General features: G+C 39.4%; 1 protein-coding gene across 2 annotated transcripts in view; it reads right to left on the reverse strand.

The window, feature by feature from the left end:
* Uqcc1 (ubiquinol-cytochrome c reductase complex assembly factor 1) overlaps positions 1–25855 on the reverse strand; it is a 91594-nt gene that overhangs the window by 31046 nt on the left and 34693 nt on the right. For both annotated transcript variants that reach the window (XM_005329890.5, XM_040274177.2), the window contains exon 7: positions 11807–11915. In XM_005329890.5, coding sequence (XP_005329947.1) covers positions 11807–11915 — 109 coding nt within the window. The remainder of the gene's footprint in view (positions 1–11806; positions 11916–25855) is intronic.

Here is a 25855-nt window from a genome sequence, read left to right on the forward strand (position 1 = left end):
AGTGCTTGCTTGCATGCAAGAGTCCCTGAGTTCATCCCCAGTACCACAAAGGGGGAAAAAAAAAAAAGCTCTGGAATTAGATAGTGGTGAGGGCAGTATAACACTGTGAATTTACTAAAATGGTGAATAAATAGTATGGTGTGTGGTTTTGTTTTGTTTTGTTTGGGGGCAGGTACTGGGGATTGAACACAGGGCATTCTACCACTGAGCTACATCAGCAGCCCTTTTTAATTTTTTGAGACAGGGTCTTGATGAGTTGCCCAGGCTGGCCTCAAATTTATGAGCCTCTAGCCTCAGCCTTCCAAGTCACTGAGATTACAAGTGTGCATCACTGTACCTGGCAAATATTATGCTATAGTGAACTATATCTTAATTTTTTACTTTATTTTACTTTGGTACTAGAGGTTGAACCTAGAGGAGCTTTATCACTGAGCCATATCCTCAGCCCTTTTTATTATTTTTTTGAGACAGGGTCTCATTTGTTGCTGAGAGACTTGCTAAATTGCTGAGGCTGCCCTTGAACTTGCAATCCTCCTGCCTCATCCTCCCGAGTTGCTGGGATTATAGGCATGCACCACAACAGTCTCTTAATTTTTTAAATTGGAAAAATAGAATCTCTGTCCTCTAGGAACTAATACTCAAACTGGAAGATCTGGGACAGACTTAAGGATCAACAGGTTCAGCACTATGTGACACATATTATGGAAGTTAGAGGGAGACTGAAAGAACACTTGACTACCGATATAGAGACTGGCCTGAATTATCTTGGTGAGCCCTATATTGCAATCATATATATTCTTACAAGAAAGAGGCAGAGGGAGATTTGGCCCAGACAGAAAAATATGGAGGCAGAGATTACAGTGATATAGCCACAAGTCAAGGAAAATTAGCAGTCACTAAGCTGGAAGGGGCAAAAACAGATTTTCCCCTAGAGCCCCCAGAAGCAGCACAACCCTGCCATGATTTGACTGCAGTCCAGTGAAACTGATTTTTGCCTCCAGCACTACAGGAGAATATCTTTTTCTGCTTTAAGCCATGTTTGTGGTAATCTGTTACAGGTGCTAAAGGAAACAAATATACTAATCTGAGCCTTAACTTCATCACCTATCAAATGAGGATAGAAGTACTATCTATCTCAAATGCTATCTATCTTGCAGGTATGAATGTTGTAAGATGTGGTAAATGTTAAATGGTGCTTATAAAGTGTGTGGCAAAGAGAAACCACTCAGTAAATGTTAGCTCTTACTATCAGAGAACTCTATTCTGCATTAAGTTGGCATTCCCAATTTTCACGTGGCATTACTGCATGCTCATACCCTGCTCCTCCTGTAACAGCTGGCCCAGAAGACCAGAGTTCTGTCCGTTTCTAATTTATACTCGTCTCTCCCAGCTTCACCATCTGTTAAAGGATACAATCAGCCAGGCATCATGGTGCATGCCTGCCTGAAGTACCAGCAATTTGAAAGCCTGAAGTAAGAGGATTACAAATTTGAGATCAGCCTCAACAACTCAGTGGGACCTTGTCTCAAAAATAAAAAATGAAAAGGACTGAGGATATAGGTGAGTGGTGGAGCACCCCTGGTTTCAATCCCCAGTACCTCAGGGGAAAACAACAACAACAAAAATATAGGGTCAGATGATGACCAGTGATTCTCAAACTGGAAGATTTGTTTAAAAAAAAAAAAAATTACTGGATCCTATCTGCGAAGTTTCTGATTCAGCAGTCCAGCATGCAACCCCAGAATTTGCATTCTTAACAAATTCCCAAGTGATATTGAGGCTGCAGATCATTTCAAGGTTCCTTTCCAATTTTAAGTCTAAGATTCCTCAGGAACATGCAACAGATATAGCACTTAAGTAATAAGCACTGCTATGCCATGCTGGAATAGCCTTAAAATTAATTTCTTTTGCTAAGTAAGAGAGGGAGGGCTGTGAGGGGGATCATGAGGTACCTGGTAAAGATTAAGTTTTAACTTCTGAACTACACAGAATGAGAAATCTAAAGCAACAGTGGGAACAGGAAGAGGCTGCCCCCTTATCCAACAAACTGGCCCCATTTTAATTTATCTTAATCCCACCTTTCTGCCTTTCCACCATACCCCACCCCCATTCCCTCCTCTAGAAACACATCTAGGTGTCTCCTGAATTCATTTATAGGCTTTGCAGTGCAGAGTATAATACCGCCTTTGTTCGTCTCCTGGCCCAACCCCTCCACTCCCGGTGTTCAGTCTTAGTATTCCCCTACTCTTAAAAAAACACAACCAAGGAGTCTCTGAAAAATAACTGTAAAATCAACTAAGGCAAATTCATATGATGTGGAGACATTCATCAGACTCTATGCTGGAAAAGAAAACAAATTCAGAACATTGTCAGCATTCTTGTCTTTTTCTCCCCTTAATCTCTATTAGTCCTGTTGAGTAGGAAACCTTTGCCGTATTGGATTCGAGTCTTAAAAAAAAAAAAAAAAAAAAAAAGAGGCCTCAGGTTTGGGATGGAACCTAAGAAATGGAATGTCTCCAGATTCAAGAGCTGTCTTTAGTCTCTGGAAGTCTTTGGTAATAAGACATGAGAGAAGGCTGCATTTGGGGGATGGGTATCATGGAGAACTGGAAACTGGCATGTCCCAGCTGTGGTCCTCATTCTGCTGTTTTCTAACTGTATGACCCAGGGCAAACCAATGAACTTCCTCTGGGACTCTATATCCTCAACAAAGAAACAGGAGTAGACCCAGATCTATGATCCCTAATTAGAGATATGCATCAAACATCTTTTCAAAATGTATACACCTGTGCAATCTTTTCACCTCTTGAGAATCACTGAATTAGAGACTCTCTGAGGCTCTTTTACCCTATAAAGTAGATTAGAAATGTAACTAAAGAGCCAAGAACCCATAAGTCAGAGCAAGAAGAGAAAAATCCACTTTAAAAAAATATATTTATTTATTTATTTATATTTTAGTTGTCAATGGGCCTTTATTGTTATTTATTTATATGTGGTGCTGAGAATCAAACCCAGTGCTTCATGCATGCTAGGCAAGTGCTCTACCACTGAGCAACAACTCCAGCCCCTCCACATTTTTTGTGGGGAAAAGGAGGGTCATAGACATTGAATGCAGGCGTGATCAGAAAAGATGGTTCATTAAGTCAGTATTAGGGAGATAGTGCTAGCTGAATGCTAAGAGCAGAAGCCAAGTACCTATGTAACTAAGTAGTAACTAAGTAGTAATTATATTATTCATGCTGCATAAAACAGAAGTTAAAACTTAATCTTTACCCAGGATCCTTACCCTATCCAATGCAAGTGACCTACATAAACCAGTAATTACAGAACACCACAGTACATTGTTATCTCAGAAGTCTGTACAGAGTGTTGTAGCAATACAGAGGGGAGAGTGGCAAATATTCTATCATTATTGGCAAGTGATGGGAAGTGTCTTGGAGGAGACACTGTCTAGCTGTGTCCAACAGCACCAAGAGCAGAGGAGATGGGATAAGATCACTTTAGACAGAGGGAACAGCATAAACAAAAGCCTAGAAGTACAAATCAATATGGCACACCACGCATCAATAAAATTCTAAAATTAGTGCAATGTTTGTGTGTGCATACATGCAAACATTTTTCTCTGGAGGTGGGATGGTAACAATTTGTTGGAAATTAGACTAGAAAGGTGGAATGGAATCAGAGCATGACTACTTCTTTTTACTCTAATTTTTAAAAAAGATATAAGAGCAATATAACAAAAATGTGTTTAATCTCTAGATTCATGATCATTAATATATTGTGACAGCTGCTTCATCTCTGTATGTTCATATACCCATTTTGTTTTGTTAAACCACTTGAAGATAACTTGCAGATATTAAAACATTCTACCCCTACAGCACATTCTCATATATCTACAAAGGATTCTATATACATTCTATATACATTGCCAAGAAGTTTAAATTTTGTCCTAATATGTGATGAGAGTCCTCAGATGTTTCCAAAATGAGAAGGGCATGATTGGATGAGATTTAGGAAATCTGTCAGTTATATGGTGGGAGGGTTCCCTAGAGTGAGGAATGACCAGGAATTCATTTAGAAGCTACTTACAATAAAGGAGAGATGATTAAAGTAGCATTGGAACAGAGGAGAGGAAAAAACCTGGAGATATTTTTAACAGAGAACTGCAAGGCCAAGTGGATGCAGAGGATGAGGCAGGAGTTGAGAATGGTTTTAAGCATTACAGCTTGGGGACTGGATTGCCGGTGACATCAGAAGTGAGACAAAAAGAACAGTTTTATGGAGCTATTTGTCCCCTGCCTCTTGAGTGAAATTTGAGAGAAACATTAGTGACCCCTGAAAGGTAAAATGGAAAATGGTTTAGGCTGTGGGCCCCACTCCCATGGATTCAGCTCCAAGTTATCTTATGGTCATGAAACAAAAAATGTCAACACAAATCTAGACACCCATAGAGACGGAAGGCAAAAGGAATAGGAGGGGAAGAAGATGTAACTTATTCTGAAAGAATGAGCTGTACTGGGAACACTCAGCAAGAGGAGTTTTTAAGGTGGGGCATTATGGAAAGTGTGAGTGCCCCAAGGCAGCTAGGGGTCTGAAAAATTCTAAGACAAAATGAAGACACCAAAAGAGAATTAAATTCATTCATTTATTCATTCAGTTGAGAAACATCTACTAAACACCTAGAATGTGCAAAGTTACATTTCAGGTTCTGTAGGCATAAAAAGACAAAGTTGACTTCAGGAACTCTCTACAACTGAAGGTAAAAACGGGCCATGAGACACATAATCAAGAGCATGGGGAGTTTCATGCTTTGGTTGATTTCAAATATATAAGAGCTTATCACTTCTCTTTCAGGGACACGTCCCTAAAGGAGGGAGTCCAGCAAGCCATTCACAAGGACAATCGATTGAGCCATCAGACTGGCAACCCAGCTGCATGCACCCAGGCTCCTGGTCAGTTAGGAAACTGCTTAAATATCTACTCCATGCTCTCTTGTCACGTCTTAAGGCCTGGGGATAGGAAACTTGTGTAGAGAAAGGAATGCATCCACTAGAGGTACATCTTCAATTGGACTCAGCTTAAATTCATGAGCCAATTCCCAAATGGAATTACTTTGCCTTCTAAGAATTTAGCTTTCTCTCTCCTGAGTATCCACTCCAACCATTCAGGCCATTTAAAACTTTCAAAAGAACTATTGATATCTGAGAACAAACACATATTCTTATTTTCATGGCCTTGAGCCCAAAGGATTGTTCTTTCTTTACACTGACACAGTTCATACATATGGACCTAAAAACTACACCTTTATCACAGTCCTTGTCTTTAAAACAAATATCTTTTTGCCTAGGGTGAGCAAGGCTCTGGTTCGATCCCCAGCACAGCAAAAATATCTTTGACAATGAGTTTCAATTCGGACCTAGAGATAGCAAAATTTGTACTTTTACTTTTGGTAAAAGTTTTGTTGACGATCTGTGTGTGTGTGTGTGTGTGTGTGTGTGTGTGTGTGTAAATGGGAGGGAGTTTTGGAGACTTTGAAGGAAATTTTCACAAAAACTAAAGCCTTTGTTAAGATTTAAAAGCCTCCTAGTTTAGAAATACATGCTATAGGGCTGGGGATGTGGCTCAAGCAGTAGCGCACTCGCCTGGTATGCGTGTGGCCTGGGTTTGATCCTCAGCACCACATACAAACAAAGATGTTGTGTCCGCCGAAAACTAAAAAAATAAATAAATATTTTTTAAAAATTCTCTTTCTCTCTCCTCTCTCTTTAAAAAGAAAAAGAAATACATGCTATATATAAACTTTTTCTCTCAGTATCTGAGACTGAACCCAGGGCATTCTACTATTGAGCTACATCCCCAATCCTTTTAATTAAATTAGTTAATTAATTAATTTCTTTATTTTTTTGGTACAGGGGGTTGAACCCAGGGGCATTTAACCATTGAGCCACATCCCCAGCCATTTTTTATATTTTTTTTAGAGACAGGGTCTCACTGAGTTGCTTAGAGCCTCACTAAGTTGCTGAGGTTGGCTTTGAACATGCAATCTTCCTGCCTTCGCCTCCTGAGCTGCTAGGATCCTTTTTATCTTTTGAGACAAAGTCTACCTAGATTGCCCAGGCTGGCCTCAAATTTGCAATTGTCTTGTCTCTGCCTACAGAGTAACTAAGGTTTCAGGCATGCTCCACTATGCCTAGCTAAACTTTCTTTTTTTTTTCCTTAGAATCAAATAATTCCATCAGAAAATGGGAAAGCATGGGGGGGGGGGGACAACAAAATTGCCAGTAAGGGAAATGTTTTCCCATTTCTTTTTCTTCCAATTTTTAAGACTAACACAGCAAACCAATATCTTCAGAATAAAAAGGATATTTCCCTGAACCATTTTTTTTTCAATACTTATTCTGGGCTTCCAAAGCTGTTTTCTTTCATTCTTTAGATATTTACTGGGTACCCATTCAGCCCAGCCAAGAGGCAATTATAGGTACTTTGGAGAATACAAAGAGGGACATATGATCCTGTCCCCAGGAATTTACCTGGAAGTCTGTCAACATACATGAATGATCATGATACAAAATAGAATAAGTGCCTGAGGAAAGGTACATGAAAATTATTACGTACTTGCAGCTAAGGAAAACTGGGACTGGTTTCCAGTTTGATGAAGGCATTGGGGCTGGAGCGTTAGGGCAGTCTAGGTGTATGCACCAAATGAAGAAAGACGCAAAACAAGAACAGCAAGACATTCGGCCTGGCCGGAGGGAAGAGTATGAAAGCAAGGATGGAATGTGATGTTCACTGAGTGCTAAGTGCCAGACACATGTGCTAGAAAGTTTCACATATTTAAGGTTCAAGAACTAGGGGAAATGAGTTTGGAGAGGTGGTCTGGAGTGTGATCACTGAGAACCTTGCAATGCAAAACACTGTTCTGAGGCAGAAGTTAACGAAGGAGTCCAGTTTAGCCCTCAGCTTTACCACCTTTCCCTCTGCACCATTCCATCAAGCAGCTCTGCTATGGTGACAGCAGGAGACCAGGTGATGAAAGTAGGCTCTTTCTTATTCTGTCATACTACTATCAAGAAATCATCTGAAGTCTTGCTGAGGCAACTGGCATGCCAAGGACCACCGATAGGATGAATTGTAATTTCTGAAGTACAGCTCACTCCCACCCCTTCCCACCTCTGCCTCCCTGGCTTGGAAAGCTTAAACCTGTTCATTGTAAGCCACAAGGTGGAGATGTCTGGCAGAGCAGAACTGAGAGGAAGTCATTTAGTCAGCCTAAGGTTACCATTAACACTTTGAGCCACTGCCTTGAGCTAATTTTTATGTTTGTTTTTTAAGTTTGGTTGAAATGTCACAAATGGAAAAATTAAGTAAAGCGCCCCGGTTAGCCACAAGACTGGACACACCTGGCTGCAAACCCAGCAAAAGAAACTTACTTCATTAGTAGAGAGAAGCAGAGAGTGAAATTTACATCTAAAATCTGCCTGCACTAGGAGAAAGTGCTGAGGCCAAAGGCGCTGTCTGTTTTTACAGCTGTGTCAAGTCTTAGTTCTTACTCTTACCAACACTCAGGAGTGCGGCAAGGGCCCAAGGAAAAATGGTCTCCAACCTCTTCAGCTGCAACTCAGCTCACAAAGGTTTTTAAGAACCAGTTAATGAAATAAAACAAGACCAGATGAGGTGATATAATGAACTTTATTTCCACAGCTAATTTATATGTTTAAATCCCAAATAATATTTTTTTAAAAGTCAGAACACTCTAAATTATTGATGTGATTTTTGAAACCTCAAATTTAACACTTGCTTTTTATACCAGCTTCACTGATGATATATGAGTCTGCCCCATTTTTGCAATCGTTGGGCTCCTAAAAAGCTGGTAAAAAGAAAACTTTGGTAAAATGAAAGTTCTCCCACCTATATGAAATGAGAACTCTAATGTCAAAGGAGTTCTTGATTGGAATTCTAATTCCAAAGGAGTTGTTGATTAAAATTTCTGATTCATTAGTTTGCCATTGGCTCTCATGGTTCTTGATCTTACCCACACCAACCCACTCAAAGTAATGGCCTCTAAGAATTCTTTCACATGAGAAAAATCACCACTATATTGATCTGTTTTAAAAATTTTACTTGTTATATGAGTTTTCTTACAGAGGTATAACTGAGATGCCAAATAACACAGAGATAGATTTGCAAATTACCACCTTCAAATCATAGGTTTTCAAAGCTGAAAAGAAACTTGGAAATCATGTAGTTAGACCCATCACCACCTGGTGCTTTTTTTTTAATGAAGAAATGAGGCACAGAAGATACAAAGAGGAAAGACTTACCAGTCTGGGTGAGTACCAGGCCAGACTGGCTCCATGTTACCTACTACTTTTCTCCAGCCACATGTCCCATTTCTTCCAGTTGTATGCTCACAGAAGACTGAGATTCCCTCTACACACATACAACTCAGACATGGTTAATGTACTAATGTCTTGCTATACAAAGGGGTCTGTTTATACCATGAGGTTGGAAAGGTCAGGATCAAGTCAATTATAATAGAAAAGCAATAAGAGTAATTCCTCAACTCTTCCAAATCTCTATTATTTTAAATCATTGTCTTTTACTTATAGTCTTTATAACTAAATCAGAGCTTTGGCATTTCTCTTCATGAAGGCAGTTTAAGAACCTGTACTAAAGGAATCACCTACAACCTTGCTATTCAAAGTGTGGCTACCTCCTCCCCTATCCTGCATCATTAGCAACATTAGCACAACCTGGAAGCTTTTTAGAAATGTAGATTCTTAGCATGGTGGTACATGCCTATAATCCCAGCAACTCTGGAGGCTAAGGCAGGAGGATTCAGTGACGTAGTAAACTCCTGCCTCAAATTTTTTTAAAATGATAGGGTGAACAGATCAGTGCTTGAGTGCCCCTGGGTTCAATTCCCAGTACAAAAAAAAAAAAAAAAAAAAATCACTTCTCTGACCCCATCCCAAAACCTACTGAATCAGAATCTGTATTTTAATTTTAATAAGATCCTCAGGTAAACTATAGATTAAAGTCTGAGGAACACTGATCTAAAACACTTCCTTTCAGGGCAGCAAATAGGGGGGAAAAAAGGCTGGATAAAATAGAGGCACACTAATTCCTGTAGGACTGCACTGATGTACAAATGGACCAGAGACTAGTAAATCAGACATGATTTATCTGATAAATAAGGTGACTTTGAAACAGAATTCCAAGATGGGCACAGTGGTGCACGCCTGTAATCCCAGCGGTTCGGGAGGCTGAGGCAGGAGAATCACGAGTTTAAAGCCAGCCTCAGCAAAAGTGAGGCATTAAGCAACTCAGTGAGACCCTGTCTCTAAATAAAATACAAAGTAGGGCTGGGGATGTGGCTCAGTGGTCAAGTGCCCCTGAGTTCAATCCCTAAAACCAAAAAAACAAAAACAAAAACCAGAATTCCAGAGGCAGAAGTTCAATTTACTGACTCATTCTGACAAATATTCAATCAATGTTTATTACATAAGCAAAAAACTGAACAAGACAGCTTCCTGCTTTTATAAAGCCTACAGTTAAATAGAAGGGAGATTACACAAAAATAACACAGGAGAGGGCTCGAAATGTTGAATATTGTGATAGAGATGTGAAAGGAAATTCATGGAAGTGGGGGACAACGAAAAGATTCCTGTGGTCCAGGAGTCAGCAATTTATGGCTTACTAAGCTATTCAGGATGGGACAGCTGTGACCCACATGGCTCCAGTGGCCCAACTTCCAGCACAGTTTAGTCAACAGTGATAAGAAAAACAAGTTCACTAATAGAAGAGCTACTGCGTGACCAAGTGGCTGGCAGTGAACCAAGGCTTTGGCTGGCCAAAGGGTATCACTGGTCATCATTAAATGGGATGCTGTGTGTTGCCACAGAACTGCATACTGAGAACTTGAGGGCATGTGGAACAGTCAGCTGCATGAATAGCTTAAAGGTTGCTGATTTCATTCAACAGCCAAGAGAGCTGACAAGCGCAACAGAGAGAAAAATGAAAATGGAACTAGAGACAATTACAAAGAAAGTTCAATACTGATTTCAAAATGATGATGATGATGATGTTTGCAGTTAAAACTTTGATACATGTTACCACTTTTTAAGAATGAACAGAAAATGCCAACGGCCTGTTGTCCCAGGGAATGGCATGTAAATGTCAATGAAAATACTTAAGCAAACCCATGTTTGCCAAGCTTCCTATAGATGCAGCTCCTTCAAAGACATATGAGAATCTAAAAAAACCCTCAACCCAGGTTCCCAAGAGGCAGCCATCCCCTCCATGATGTAGTCTCAAAGACTACAATTTTACACACAGAATAAATACAAATGCCAACAGACAATAGCATAGGAATATGTGAAGATAGTTATAATAACTAAAAGTAAAACATAAAACATGGAAAGAAAGTTGCATATAAGTACATAAAGAAAACACACTACATATTTTCTATAGATAGCATAGGAAAGAGTCTTAAAAGATACACGCCAGGGCTGGGGTTGTGGATCAGAGGTACAGCGCTTGCCTAGCATATGCGTGAGGCACTGAGTTTGATCCTCAGCACCACATAAAAATAAAGATATTGTGTTCACCTATAACTAAAAAACATTTTTTTTAATTTAAAAAAAAAAGATACACACCAAAATGGAAATGGTAGTTATTTCTTGGAAAGAGATAAATGGCCAGGATTGAGATTGATGTTTAAAGAAATTTTAGCCTTAGTTAACACATTTTGAATTTAAAAAAACAAGTGTAAGTAAAAACATTTTAATACATATTAGTGAAAAAAGCCAAGACTCAGAATAGAGTATATAGTATAAGCCCACCTGTGTCATGTTAAAAGAATATACATTTATATATTTGTATTTGTATAGAAAATACTAGAGAAATATACATCAATTCTGACCTGCGGTTACTTATGGGGAATTGAAATAAGAAAAAAAACACTTGTTTTTTACATTAAGCACTTTCTACTGCTTGTTTTTATTCTATGAGCATGTGTGACTTTTCTATTAAATAAAACCATTTTGTGACCCAGTCAGATGGTTCTCCCAAGCTGGAAGATAACAAATTAGGAAATAACAAGGAAATACTAAAAATTAATGGTCTAGAGATAAAACATAATTGCTTCTCAGTCTTTTGGCTATGATCAAGTATGGAGACAAAAATAGACAAAATTACTGTTTATATAATAAATAGTATCCCAATGTTTTGGTTTTATTCTTCTACTGTCATCATACTCCTGGTGACATATATACCATAGACTCTCCTTTATAAGGCTAATTATTAAATGTACTGATGTATGTTTTCAGTGGATATTCTACTGAAGTTTTCTATGTTGCTAGTGATCGAGGAGCTTGCTTTTTCAGCTCCTGAGAATAGTGCAAGAACTGAAATATTTATAACATGATTTTTCTATCAGAACTGGTTCACATATTACATTAGTATCAAAAGCAAAGTGTCCTTAAACTGGATTAGTATTTGATTCCCTTCTTTACCCATTCCATCCCTTCTATCACCATGATTTGGGACGTGTAACCCCTCTCCATACCCAGGATATCCTCACACTGATAAACCACAATAACATGTTAAACACATAATGTATCTGTAGTGTGTCAGTCTCAGTAGAGGTAGAAAAGTAACGCCAGCTGAAATGCCTCTAGACATAAGGCAGTATTTTCACAGAAATCCAAAGCAAGGCCACTATAAAACAGATAAAACCCCACACTCCAGTCAGGCAATCCCTCACCAGAGTTGTCCAGATCCAGGTCTGACATCCAGCACTTACCCCCATGACTCTGCCACGCTGCTCAACATCTTCCCACATAAAATGAACTATGATACGACACATATATTTCCCACTCCGGCCTTCCTGCTTCATTCGGACTAGACACATCCTGGTGGGAAGAAGACAGAGAGGCTGTTAGGCATTGTTCATACCTTACATTTACATCAGAGTGATTTTAGCAAAGGGCATCGAATCAAAAAACTGGAAGGGACCTTTTTAAAAAAATGTTTATTCACATACAATGCAGACTTTATAAACTGTATTAACCTTAACTGTACAGTTTGATGAATTTTTACACAATATTATCCATGAAAGCATCACCTAGATGGATATGTGTTATTCAGAGCACCTCAGAAGGCTCCCTCACACGTGGAAGAGACCACATTTAGTTGTGAGAAAATAAGCAAATTTGAACCCTTTATTTTACTGATGGAAAGAGGAATCCTAAAGAATAAAAGTAATTTTCCTGACACCACAAAGTCATCTATTTACTGAGTAAAGAACAACACTGTCCCTATAGTAGCCACTAGAAATCTGTGGCTATTGAGCACTTTAAATGTGAATAAATCCAAAGACTTCAAAGATTTAGTCCAAGAAAGAGAAGAGAAAACATCCAATTTTTAAAATTGATTTCATGTTGAAATAATATTTCAGATGAGTTAAATAAAATATATTATTAATTTCATTTGTTCCTTTTTGCTTTTAAAACTCTCAGCCACTTAGGAGGCTGAGTCAGGAGGACCCCAAGGATCCCAAGTTCAAATCCAGCCTTAGCAACTTAGCAAGGCCTTACATAACTCAGTGACACCCTGTTTCTAATAAAATATTTATAAAGGGCTAGAGATGTGGTTCAGTGGTTAAGCACCCTTGGGTTCAATCCTTGGAATAAGAAAAAAAAAAAAAAACTTAGCTACAACAAAATTTTAAATTACAGGTATAGCTTGCATTGTATTTCTGTTCGATAACACTTGTCTAGAACACAGATCATAGAAAGTATTATAATTACTTTTTTTAAAGTATTAAATTGTTTCACCCACTTGATGTAAATTCCACTGAAAGCAAAGATCAAGCTTTGGTTTTTTTCAACATTGTATCTCCATGTAGAAGACATTCAATAGATATGTACTAAATAACTAAATGAATAAACATAATAAGGCCAAGTTTAGGGCCCTTTCCCTATGCCTCATAGCCAGAGGGTTCTCTGCTTATAACCTCAAATATGAAGATAAAAGTTATATTTTATTAACTAATAAATATTATATTTAATTATATATAAGAATATAAGCAAGATCACCAACCTCTCAAATTGGTTCCTAATTTTATAACCATACTGATTTCTACTGTCTATCATTAATTGTTAAGTAGCTACAACAGACCAGTCACCTAAAAGACAATTCCTGCTGTAATTATGGAATGATCAGTCTAAACTGACAATTCTCTCTCCTAATGTAATTAATCCTGCCCATTAAAATCTACTAGCAACAGCGTGGTACAATGGGACAATTCCAGCCTGGCCTGCCTAAACATCTCTTTTCATGACTAAGATGGAGAAAGAAAACATACTTATCAAACTGCCAAATGACAAAAAGCTAGACAGAAAAACAAATGTGCTAGATGACCCAACCATGAGCCAAAAATATCTCAAACAGGCTGTGTCAATGGCTGAAGAACAAATGCAGGGGTACAAGGATAGATGAGACACAACTACCTACATGTGAAAACATCTTACAGGTAAAGTCAAGAAAATGATGATGTTGCCTCCCAATTAAAGTGATTTTAGATATAGCTGTGGAATTATATCTTCAACATGCAAAGTGAGACTTTGGTTCTACTCAGCACAGATCAAGATCTATTTGGAATAGCAGAATCTACTAACTACAGTTTTGAACATTATATTTTAAGAGACAAAAGGATACAGTTAGATGGAAGAATAAGTTCTGGTGTTCCACTGCACAATAGGGTGACCACAGTTAACAATAATATATCACATATTCTATGATAGTAGAAGCAAATGTGACTCCATTTTGTTTTATGACTTCATCCTGTAGAACGACCATGCCTAGTAGAAGGGTCATGACTGGGGTGATGTTCTTTTCCTATTGATATAGAAACCTTTAAGAACACGGAACTACCTAATGAGGCATTGTTTCTGTAACTAGGATAACAGGACTCTGTTTCTGTAACTGGGTTGACTGGGCTAACTGTGATTGGTTAGGCTTCCCGCCACTTGACTGCACTCTCCTGCTTCTGTAACCTGCTTGCTTGCATTGGCTAGACCTCCAACATTCCTTTTGCGGTTTTCAGTCTTATAAGGAGCACTCCTGCAATTGTCCGGGGCTGATCAGGGGAACAGCTTTATGTTCTGGTCAGCCGCCACTAGTGTGCTTCAATAAAGGCTTGATTTGATTATACATGAGTGGTCTGGAAGTCAGTTTATGAAACTCTGGGACAAAGCTTTAACTATAACAATTCCAAACAGCTAGAAGAGAGATTTTCAATGTTCTCGCCCTGAAGAAATAGTATATATATGAGGTGATGGATTTGCTAATTACTCTGACTTGATTACTATATAATGTAACATATATCAAATTTCACATTAGAGCTAGGGCTATAGCTCAATTGGTGGAGTGCTTGCCTCACATGCACAAGGCCCTGGGTTCAATCTCTAGCACCAAAAAAAAAAAAAAAATTAAATTATAGCTGGGTGCAGTGGCACACACCTGGAATCCCAGTGGCTCAGGAAGCTGAGACAGGAGAATCACGAATTCAAGCCAGCCTCAGCAAAGGTGAGGCACTAAGCAACTCAGTGAGACCCTGTCTCGGGATAAAATACAAAATAGGACTGGGGATGTGGCTCAGTGGTCGAGTACCCCTGAGTTCAATCCCTGGTTCAAAAAAAAAAAAAATCACATTATACCCCTTAAATATGTATAATTATGTGTCAATTAAAAATAAAATTTAAAGAGAGAAAAGTAGAAGAGATGAAAGATAAGAAGGCATCTAACTTGGAGAAAAATAGGAGAGGGGCCTTAAACATAACAGAGAAGTGACTAGACTGTTTATCCAAGAGTGTGAATTAAAACCAAGGAGTGGGCCATAGAGGGAGAAAGATTTACTCAATAGTGAACAACAAGATCTGAATGACAGCTGGGCATGGAAGCTCATGCCTGTAATCTCAGCGACGTGGGAGGGTCAGACAGGAAGACTGCAAGTTCAAGGGCAGCCTCAGTAACTTAGTGAGACTCTGTCTCAAAAAACAAAAAGGGCTGAGGATGTGGTTCAGTGATTAAGTTCCGCTGGGCAGAGGGAGAGGGATGGGGAGGGGGAGGGGGAGGGGAGGAGGAGAGGAAGAAGAGGAAGAGGAAGAAGAAGACGACGACCACAACGAGACGACTTCTTGAATAATAGAACAAACGACTGACCTCAAAAAGTAGAGTACTTGCCCATTACTGAATAAATGTTTGTTTGGGAACACAGCTCACACAGAAGGCTGACTACCTGATCTCTCATGTGATTCAATGTTACGATTCTTTATTTGTAACCTCTAAATGTGAACTCAATTAGTGCCTAAGAAATAACACTTAGAGACAATAATGAAACAAGTTATGGAAAAAGACTGGCCTACTTTATATGATACAGGACATATTCAGAAACAAACTGGGGAAAGTTCAACAGTCCTTTCTCACAAGACTTTTCTAAAAGTTAATCAAATCACTCATGTCAGTCTGTCACCTGAAAAGACACTGTGTTTTGATGCTTAAGTGTCGTCAGAGGCCAATTCATCAACACCAATAGTGAGGTAATGGAATTCTTCATTTATTTGAAAATTCTGTAGTTTGTTAATACACCTGCCCTCTGAGGTTTAAAAGGCATGGATTTTTCTCAGACCATAAACTTTCTAACTATATCAACATGGAGTGAAGTGTTTTGGGTTTCACAGCACAGCTCATTCATAGCTCTTATAGATAACAGTTGCTCAAATGATTGACAAGATAATACAAAATAAAGACACTCTCAAGAAGGTGACTGACAATTCATCAGATGAACATAACTGAGCTCCTACTGTGTGGAGGTATATGACTGGTGTGAGTATTTCAGTGATGGGTAAAGCTAGAACCCAGCTTTCAAGGAGCAGTTTGTCTCCTTGGGGAGGTAACATATGCCACATGCAAACAGCCCTAAAAGACAATGTGATAAGTATCCCAGGAGAAAGTGCAATGGAGTTTAAGAGGATTATTTTTGACTGGGATCAGAGAAAGCTTCATGGAAAAGGAGACATTGTACCTGGGGCTTAGAAGAATAGCTGAAGTTGGATAAGCAGAGACCAAAAAAAAAATATGTGGGAGGGGGGAGGGACTTTCTAGGACTGGGGATGTAGCTCAGAGTTAGAGCATTTGCAAGACCTTGGGTTTAATCCCCAACACTGGCTTTCCAACAAATAGAATATTAAAAGCAAAGGCAGGGATATGGAAGAGGTCAGCACATGGTAAGAGAAAAATGAATACCTAGATGTGTGGGAGGGCAGGTTATAGGAAACAGGAAAATGGATCTAGAAAAGTCATGAAGGGTTTGAAATGTCCTACTAAGAAAAAGTCTAAGACTAAGGAGACCAAAGTGTGCCACTGGAAGAAGAAATGTAGTAAGATTTTGGCATTCAAAACAGATGAGAGCAAATGAAAAGTTAACCCTTTCTTCCCAGCCTCAGCCCTGCAATTAAATATTAATGTCACCAGGGCTAAAAAATTACAACTTTGGTGAATATTTGCTTTAAAAGAACAATGGTAATCAGAGCTGTTGATCCAAAGACACTCACTGAAGACAGCACTGCCTTTTGAGAGCAAAGTTTGTTATAACCTGCACCTAACAGTTAAGAAAATATGAATTGAAGCCAAATGCAAGGAGGGAAAATGTGAATTACTACTAAAACAATGTAGCAAATTAGTTTGATGGATATTTGATTGATACAAAACACTTTCAAATATAAAGCTCTAGAGCAAAATTTCAGCTTAAGTTTTAAACCAAACCAGGAGGGGGATAGGGCTGTAGGTCAGTGGTAGAGTACTTATTTGCCTAGCACACATGAGGCACTGGGTTCAATCCTCAGCACTACATAAAAATAAATAAAATAAAGGTAATGTGACCATCTAAAACTAAAAAAAAAAAAAAATTAGGAATCATTTCTTCTAACAACAGCTAGTGTGCTAATGATTCCCATGAATTCTAGGAAAATAAGATCCAATCCTCAGAGCTGTTCAATCACCAGCACTATTCAGTTTCTAAAAGCTCAATTAATTTTTGCCCTAAGTTTGTGAATCACATTCTTTATGTAATGAAGGACAGAAAAATAGTCCTATTGTGAAGAACACTTGTGTTTATCCCATTCAAGGGAAAAGCAGAGCTGAAGGTTGGGCCCACAGCTGGACAGCCAGCCTCCTGGGAAGTCCAGACAAGAGGCTGAAGGCCAATTCCTAGACTACTTGACCTTGAAGCTTATCACAGTCTACTCCTTTCTCTGTTAACAACTGTTGTGAACAGGTAATATGTGTACAAGGTAATAAAAACAAAGTCTCCTTGCTACTTTCCTCCCCCAGCCAATCATAGTAACTAGTTTCTTAGGAATCCCTCCTGGGTGAATACCTATTCATCCTTTTACATAAATGGGAAGCTTCTTTTCTTTCCCTTTTTTCACAATGGCAACATTCTACATACATTATTTTTACATTGAGAAATACCTTATATATTATCATATAAGATGGAAGTGAAGAGAGCTCAATTACAACTCTATTTCATCCATAGATACCACAGTTGTCCCAACGGAGTCTTTTATGAACACCAGAGATAATAGATTTTTACTAATTTACAACAATTGTTAAGGTAACATCTGATCTAGGCTTAATTCAGTTCATCTGCAAATTTTCCTATTCTAAAAATGACTAAAGAAAAAAAACTTAAATAGTAAAAATGAACAAGAGCTATAATTAACAATAAAGGCAACTGTGTGCCAGACACTAGACTAAGGGCTTTGGACATGTTTCATTTAATCTTTATAATTCTATGAGGCTACTATTTCCTACAGTCTCATTTCACAGCTGAGAAAACCAAGTCCTAGTAGCCCATTCATATGTCAAAGCTGAGGTCTGAACCTACACAATATGATCCCACAGTCATATTGTGTTTGCCTTCTTGAACAACTAGAACAAACCCACCAGAACCCTTTTACTGTATTTTTTTACTTAATCCTCACAAGGGCAGTAATTTAAGTTTCAAAACAAACATCACATTAGAAATAGCATATCAGAAGAGAAAAGACTAGCTAACTTTAGGCAAGCATGTCTATAACGACAAAATATAGCCAGGAATGAGGGTGCACACCTGTAGTCCCAACTATTCAAGAGGGTGCAGTAGGAGGATCATTGGAGCTTAGGAGTTCAAGATCAGCCTGGGCAACATATGAGACCTTGTCTCAAAACAAAACAAAAAAGTAACTGTTGGCTGTCTAACAGGAAAGGGGGAAATCAAAAATTTATTTGAAATACACATACATGCACACAAAAATGGCACAGCAATAGAACAGGGTAAATCTACCCACTGCAACTCAAAAACAACTGTATGGCAAAATACAGTTAAGATTTACCAGGACTGGAGCTGGAGCTCAGCAGTAGAGTGCCCCTGAGTTCAATACCCATATGGCAAAAAGTAAAAATAAAATAAGATGAGAGAGAGAGAGAGAGAGAGAGAGAGAGAGAGAGAGAGAGAGAGAGAGAGAGAGAAAATGAGGCTTGGCTGAGTATAAGAGTAGAGCACTTGCCTAGCATGCATGAGGCCCTGGGTCCAGCCCATTACTGCCCCCCCCACACACCCCCCGGCAAAAAAAGTTATCAGGACAGCCTGAACCATCCAGTGAATATTAAGGCATGTTGGAAGGTGAAAGGAAAAATGATAAAACAAATTCAGAATGATTAACCCAAACAAAGACTTTAGGATTCTAGATCTCACTGCAAAATAAAGCCAACACTTGCCACATCTGACGATACAAAATCAACATTTTAAGTCATTAGTAAGCTAGCCAACAATTGAGAATACTAGGTTTTGGGGTTTTTTTTTTTGTTTGTTTGTTTGTTTTTTTAATGTGTGTATGTATGTGTTACCAAAGACTAAACCAAGGGGTTCACAAGTCACTGAGCTAGCTATATTCCCAGCCCTTTCTATTTTTTTATTTTGAGACAGAATCTCACTAAGGTGTCCAGGCTAGTCTTGAACTTGCAGTCTTCCTGCCTTCTGAGTCACTGGGATTCCAGGCCAAGAATACTAGGTTTAAACAAAAGAATAGAAGAGCTCTACTTCATTTCATTCAGTGAATGCATTTCTCATAATAAATGTGTGTTAAAGGTTGACAAGTCAAATCATATTTTGCCACTGAGTCAACTTCATAATTTCAGGACTCTTTTGGAGGGGAGTCTTCCATGCTAAAACATAAACATTGCCCTTAAGAAGCAAAATAGAGTTGGGCATAATGGAGCACGTGAAATATCCTAGGTTCAATTCTCAGCAGGAAAAAAAAAGAATGCAAAATAAACATTAAAAAGAGATTAACAATAAGATCATAATATTAAATAATTAATTTAACCATTCATTAATAAGTAAATGATCTATTAGATTAATTAATTAATTAATTAATCTATTAGATATAGATTAAGTCTGCATTCAGAATAGATGCTTACTTGTTAATTACATTAACAAGTAAGCATCTATTCTGAATATACTTAATCTGTGCATAAGTTATTCTCTGTTTAGGAACAATTCCAATTACTTCTCCCAAGTTTGATGTTCTAAAACCTACAATTTATTATTGAAGTTTTAAGCTTCACAGTTCTATTCTGTCTCTCAGTGATCCCAGTGGCTCATAAATAATACTGATCTCTTTTACATATAAGGAAGGCAAACAACCCAGCTAGCAAAGTAAAGAAAAAAAAAAGAGGAGTGTTCAAGCCTTCAATTTGATGGTTCCCTAATCTCTCCAAAAGGCAAAGCAGAGAGACAGGAGACAAAGGAAGAAAAACTCTTTGACTAGGAATCTCAAATAATAAAAGGCTAAAGATATTGACTTTGCCTTGTGACATAATAATAATGAGCACTATCACTTAATAAGTCCTCTAATATAAGATTTGGTGTATTTATATTCATTGTCTCTCAATCTACATAATCATTAAACCATTAGAACTGTTCCCATTTCACAGAAAAGAAAACTGAGGAGCTTAAGTAACTTAAGGTCCCACAAAGGAGAAAGGAAGAGCTACAATGAAGCCTCAGCTTCCTTCCACCCCCACAAGCCACAATGTCTCCAATACTGTTTCCTCCATTCGGTGACAGTACAACACCAGGAGTCTCTTCCCACTAAATAAGACAACTGGTAAAACAACAACACTGTCTGCAGAGTTAAAAGGAATGGGAGTATTTCCTAGCCACAACTTCCTTCCCTTGGCCTCAGACTGCAAGGGAAGAATTTCTGTTATTCTTGATGCTGACCTCCTGCCACGTATTGGCAGCTCTGAGCATCCTGTCTCACTTGCTCTGTTTGGGCGCTCTGACAATGCCAGTTGTGTTTTGGCCTTGCTTTGCCTACATGGTAGTTTATGACCTGCTCCAAGAGGATTTTAATTTTGAATTCAATGAAGATCAGTGGGCGCTTGGGCAGGTTTGTCACACTGGCTGCTATGAAGGAATCCCAAAAGGGACTTTTTCACAAAGCTTGTTTCCCTTACTCTGTCACCAGCCAAGGCCAAGAAAGCAGAGCCTACATGGCCACACTCAAGCCCTAGCAGTGTGCTAATGAATGGTTCATTTATTTGTGAGTTGGCACACTGACTCTTTCCCAGGGCTATGTACATGGCTATCTCCATCTGGATTCCTAAACTCCCTCTCCACAAAGTCTAACCATTCTGTGGGGGGAGCATGGAGCAATAGACAGTCTGTAAGCAAACAGATAAGTGTGGGGGAGGCACATTCTGGAGCCATCTCACCCAACAATGAGCCACCTCTAAGAGCTACACCTGTGGCCTGCCTGTTGGATCCACTATGAAGAACAAGCTCCTGGGTAGCAGGAACCAATGCACTTACATTATACAAAGCTGATATAGTGCTGCTGTATAGGCCTTTGATTTGGGGCAAAAGGGGGAAGCTATAGTGTGGGTATGTGAACAGAGCAACTGTGGCTGAGGGAGGGAGAAAGAGGATACGCACATGGCCAGGGAATACCATATATGGCAGGTCTGGATTGCTGGAATCTGGCAGGAGCCTAAATGCCCTACAACTACATCAAAACTGCCTTGGTGGTTTTAAAGAGCCCCCTGCAAAAGCTGCCAGCATCTGCCTGGGCAGTTCTCTAGCTGGACTGAGTCTGGCACTCATCTGCTTTCCAACCCTTCCCACCCCCACAATTTACTTCCTTCTCTTCTTTCCCAGAGGCTTCTTCACTTTAGCTTATAAAATATTCTGGTGTTTCCCCATCTTAAAATAAAAAGCAACAAAATGCTTTCCTACCATCCCTCTAGTGATCATCTTCTCATCTTACTTTGTTACTTGAAACTTCTTTTTTTTTTCATACTTAAACCATCTTTATTTACAAAACACTATCATAAGAATTAGAGTTCCATTTAGCTTCAATTGGAGCAAAAGTATAGTCACTTACTTAAGTAAAAGCAGTTACTTAAAAACTAAAAATGAGAGATAAGTCAAATTCCTTTTGAAGAGAGCAAAAACATTAGGTTTCTTGTTGTGGTTCTGGATGTTGAGTAGTAGGCTCATTTGCAGGTGAAGGAACCCTGCAGGGAACTTACTTCTACTTTCAGAATGCAGGGGTGGGGGGAGCAAATCCAGTTCTTGGGGGAAGGTCATGAGGAAAACACCTCCCTGCGTAGACATTTCGCATTGGAAATGGAGGGGGTGGTGGGCCTGGTGGAAAATAATCTCCAGGTGCTCCATACCTGTTTCCTGGAGGAGGTGGAGGAAAAAAAGGTCCTCTTGTCATGAACTGACTCCTTAGGTCTACTGGAAACAAGGCACCTCTGACTGGAGGGAAAGGTGCAAAAACAGAGCCAGAGCCAGTTGCTTGGTTTTCAGCAGGGAGAGGTGACTCAGGCACATCAGAGTCCCAGAGATCGACTATGGTCTCCTCTCTACTGGATTGCCGTTGTGAAGACATAGGCCCATCCCCTTTATCCAAAGGAGGCATATTAGAACTTCTGAGTTCTGCTGGTCCCAATGGTCTACCACAATTTGAATAACATCCACCTTGCCTTTGTAGAGGAAGATGTGGATCAGAAGAATATGATTGGCCTGGCGGAGGGATTATCATCTTGCCGGCCTGTTCCCATGAAGGCGACAGGGGCCCAGTGCCAGAAGGTGTTCTCTGAAGATCAGTGAACCTATCACAGCTGGATTTTCTTCTTTCACTGCTAGTCGGATGGTCCAGAGGATTCTCCGGGCCCTTTGAGCCTCTTCCTCCTCCCACTGGAGCCAAAGGTGAGAGTGTGAGTGGACCCTTCTTTTCCAAATGGGGAGGTCTCCTTTCAGATGAAGGCCACCCCAATGGTGAGGGCCCATTTGGGGAAGGCTTTCTGCCCAATGCTGAGTTGGAAAATCCAGTGCATGATATGGATCTTTTTCTACAGAAACTTCTTAAAAAGTAGTTTACAATGACATGACTTATTCCTATCCTAATAACTCCTCAAGCTCATATCCTATGGTTCTAGCCCCCAGAAGGCCAATGCAAAAGTTCTCAACCAGTTCAGGCATTTCCCTGTGCTCCCATGTGATCTGTACTATAGGATCCCCATATCATTTTCAGGATTTACCAAGATACAGAAGTACAGTGCCTGCCATACAGCTTGGGATCAATAAGTGCCTACTATTCTGTTCACATTCAGAGTAAGAGACCCACAGCAGCTTGGCCACCAAGAGAGGACACTGAAGCAGGAATTAAAGCATTGCAGAAGGAGCAGTTCACATAGTTAGCTTTGGATTTGTCTTAGATATTCCACTCTGATTAAGTGGACTGTGAGAAATCCACAATTTCCAAAACTGTCTTCTCATTTGTAAATGAGGAAATTGAACTAGATCTGTGGGGTTTTTTGGTTTGTTTGATTTTGTGCTGCTGGGGATCAAACCCAGGGCCTAGTGCATACAAGGCAAGCACTCTACCAACTGAGCAATATCCCCAGCCTCTAGATCTGTAGTTTTTAAAGTATCATATCCCCAGCCCCTGGGTCTATGGTTTTTAAAGTATCATCTGAGTTTCCATGGAGGTACTTAAGGGTCTTTTATAGTAAGCATGTTGTACAGAGAAGTCCACCTCCTTCAACCCAAGTAGCAATCCTTTTATCTATTTATATAACTATGATTGAGCATAAGATTTCATTTTTAAAAAGAACTCTGCTAGTAAGAAGTTTGAAAACCAGTAGATCCCTCCACCTGGAGTGCTTTCTCATCCACTCTTTCATTTACTTCTACTCATCCTTTAAGTGTCAGTGTAAATGTCACCTTTGCAGTGAAGTTCTCCCAAATACACTCCCCAATTAAATTAGGTTAGGGAAATGGGTACTAAGATACAGTTAGAAAGGAACAAGTTCTGTTGTGCTATTACACAGTAGGATGACTAGAGATAATAGTAATAAACTATAGATTTTAAAAAACTAGAAGAGGGATGGTGATGTAGCTCAGTGGTACAATGCTTGCCTAGAGAGCATGAGGCCCTGAGTTTGATCCCAGCAACACACAAGCTAAAAGAAAGGATTTTAAAAGTTTTCACCATAAAGAAATGATAAATGCATAAATGTTTGAGAGATATGCTTAACCTGATTTAAACATTATACAACATATACATGTAGCATATCAAAATAATGCTTACATGTAGGTATCAAAGTAGAACATTAATGTGTATGTACAACTTTTATGTTTTAATATATCAGTTAAAACAAATTTAATTTTTTAAAATGGAAAAAAATGTACAAAAGGAACAAGAAGAGGAACTAACTTCAGAGGGAAGGGAAAACTTCAAAGGGAAGATAACACCTTAACTGGATATTAAAGGAAAAACTGGAGTTTGTCAAGTGGAGGGAAGAAAGGAGAAGGGCCTTTCACAGAGAAGAAACTTGCAGAATGGCACCAATTAAGAGTAGTAGAGGCAGCACATCTGCTGGGACAGAAATGCCATGCTAAAAAACTTGAGAGAGGAGGGGGATCCAAGTTGGAATGAGAAGACCATGGAATGGGGAGCAGGAAGCCAGAAGCCAAATAAAACATCAGAGATTACCCAACACTGTAAAGGTAAGTTTTATAAAACTTTACTCTAAGATACCCATATGCACTGTGGGTCACAAAGTAAAATGCATGTAACTACGGCTCAGGGTCAAAAAAAGTTTGAATTAGGTGACAGGTAAAGGGATGGGAAGGAAAAGTCAAGAACTGCAGGTTTTTGGTATAGACACCTGAATGGATTCACAATGCCACTGGCCATGATAAGGAAAAAAGGAGGAGGGGTGCTTTTATCAGGTCCTCATAGGGATGCTGGATAACTCAGCATCCTAGCAGTTTTCAGCAGCCACAGTCAATTCTAATCTTGTTCAGCAAAGACAATGGACACATAGTCACTACGACTGCAAGCTCACATGAATACACAACTGATAACGGCCTTCTAGGAACTGGAAGGGTCCCAGTCCTAAATCCCAATTCACAGAAAAAGCATATACTCTTCTTCCAGAGACCTAACAGGATGTGAGAAATTCTGTCCCTAGTCTAGGAGTCTACAGGGAACCATCACCCTTGGGAACACAAACAAACACTCTGGAAAGTCTGCTACCAGGATATTTTTATTTATTAGGAGTTTGATTTTGGTCTTGTTTGAGAGGGTTAGGGAAGTCTTTCTATTTTTATGACTGTTTTCAAAGCTTCCCCACCTCTCCTTCACAGCCCTACCTCCAAGAGGTATTTCAATCCCCATACCTCTAGGAAGTCTACTGAGCCCTAAAATTTGGAAATTGGCTATTCCTTGCTTACACTCCTGGAGCCTCAAGCAAAGAGGACAGAGCTCAAAGAACAACTTCTCTATAGATTTGAGATAGATCCATCACTCCTGTATCTCTTAGAGAGTTCTCCTATTCTTCTTGGAGGCTCACAGCACGATTGGTAGCATTTGATGACTTTTATGGTGACCTTTCCACTACATTCCTCCCCAAACTGGCTGCCCTCAAACATTCCATATTCTTGTATGTGTTCTGGCTTTTGCTCTTGATAATCTCTAACCTAACAAGCCCTCCCTTGCTCTGACAGAAATTCTACTCCCACTTTGTGGCATATCTCAAATATTACCTCTGCTACTGAGCTACCCTTTATCCAATGCCCCTCTGACTTGCTGCCTCCAAATCCGAATTTGTGTACCACAGCACCTGCTTGTGCCCTGCACACAGCACTCTATTATCATCCAGTATGGACTGTGTATCATCCAGTTTGATCCCATACTTTGTCTGCTTCCGACTGAACTAAAGTTTCTTGAACACAGACTGTTAAAGCCTTTCCAACACCCCATGGTCTTGAACACATAGTAGGTCCTAAGCTACTGATTCATTCCCCCAACACCTGCAGATAATCAGAACTAAAGGCAAGGGAGAGGGTAAAAGGGAGAGCAAGTGTAGATCTGAAGCAGAAAGCCTCCCTCCCCTGCTTAACTGGTGGTGGTACACCCACTCCTCTGTGAAATTTAACCAGCCTCAGTAATGAAGTCTCAGTAAGCATAATTTGGAAACTTTAAAGAACTACAAGTAGTTTCAAGGTTCTCCCAGCTGCTGTTAGTCAGGTATTGACCTTGGGATGTGGTCATAGGGATTATATATTTTATTTTGCCATCCACTCCCTCTACCAACTTTGATACCCCTAGCTATATGAGCAATAAAGAGTCTTTTATACAGGGTCTGAATATTATCTTTGAGCTCCTCTGGGAACAGTTTAGCCTTCACTCAACCCTCCCACCTTTCCAGTGAGTAATTCTACAGTACC

The sequence above is a fragment of the Ictidomys tridecemlineatus genome, chromosome 5 (assembly GCF_052094955.1).
Source record: "Ictidomys tridecemlineatus isolate mIctTri1 chromosome 5, mIctTri1.hap1, whole genome shotgun sequence".
Lineage (NCBI taxonomy): Eukaryota > Metazoa > Chordata > Mammalia > Rodentia > Sciuridae > Ictidomys > Ictidomys tridecemlineatus.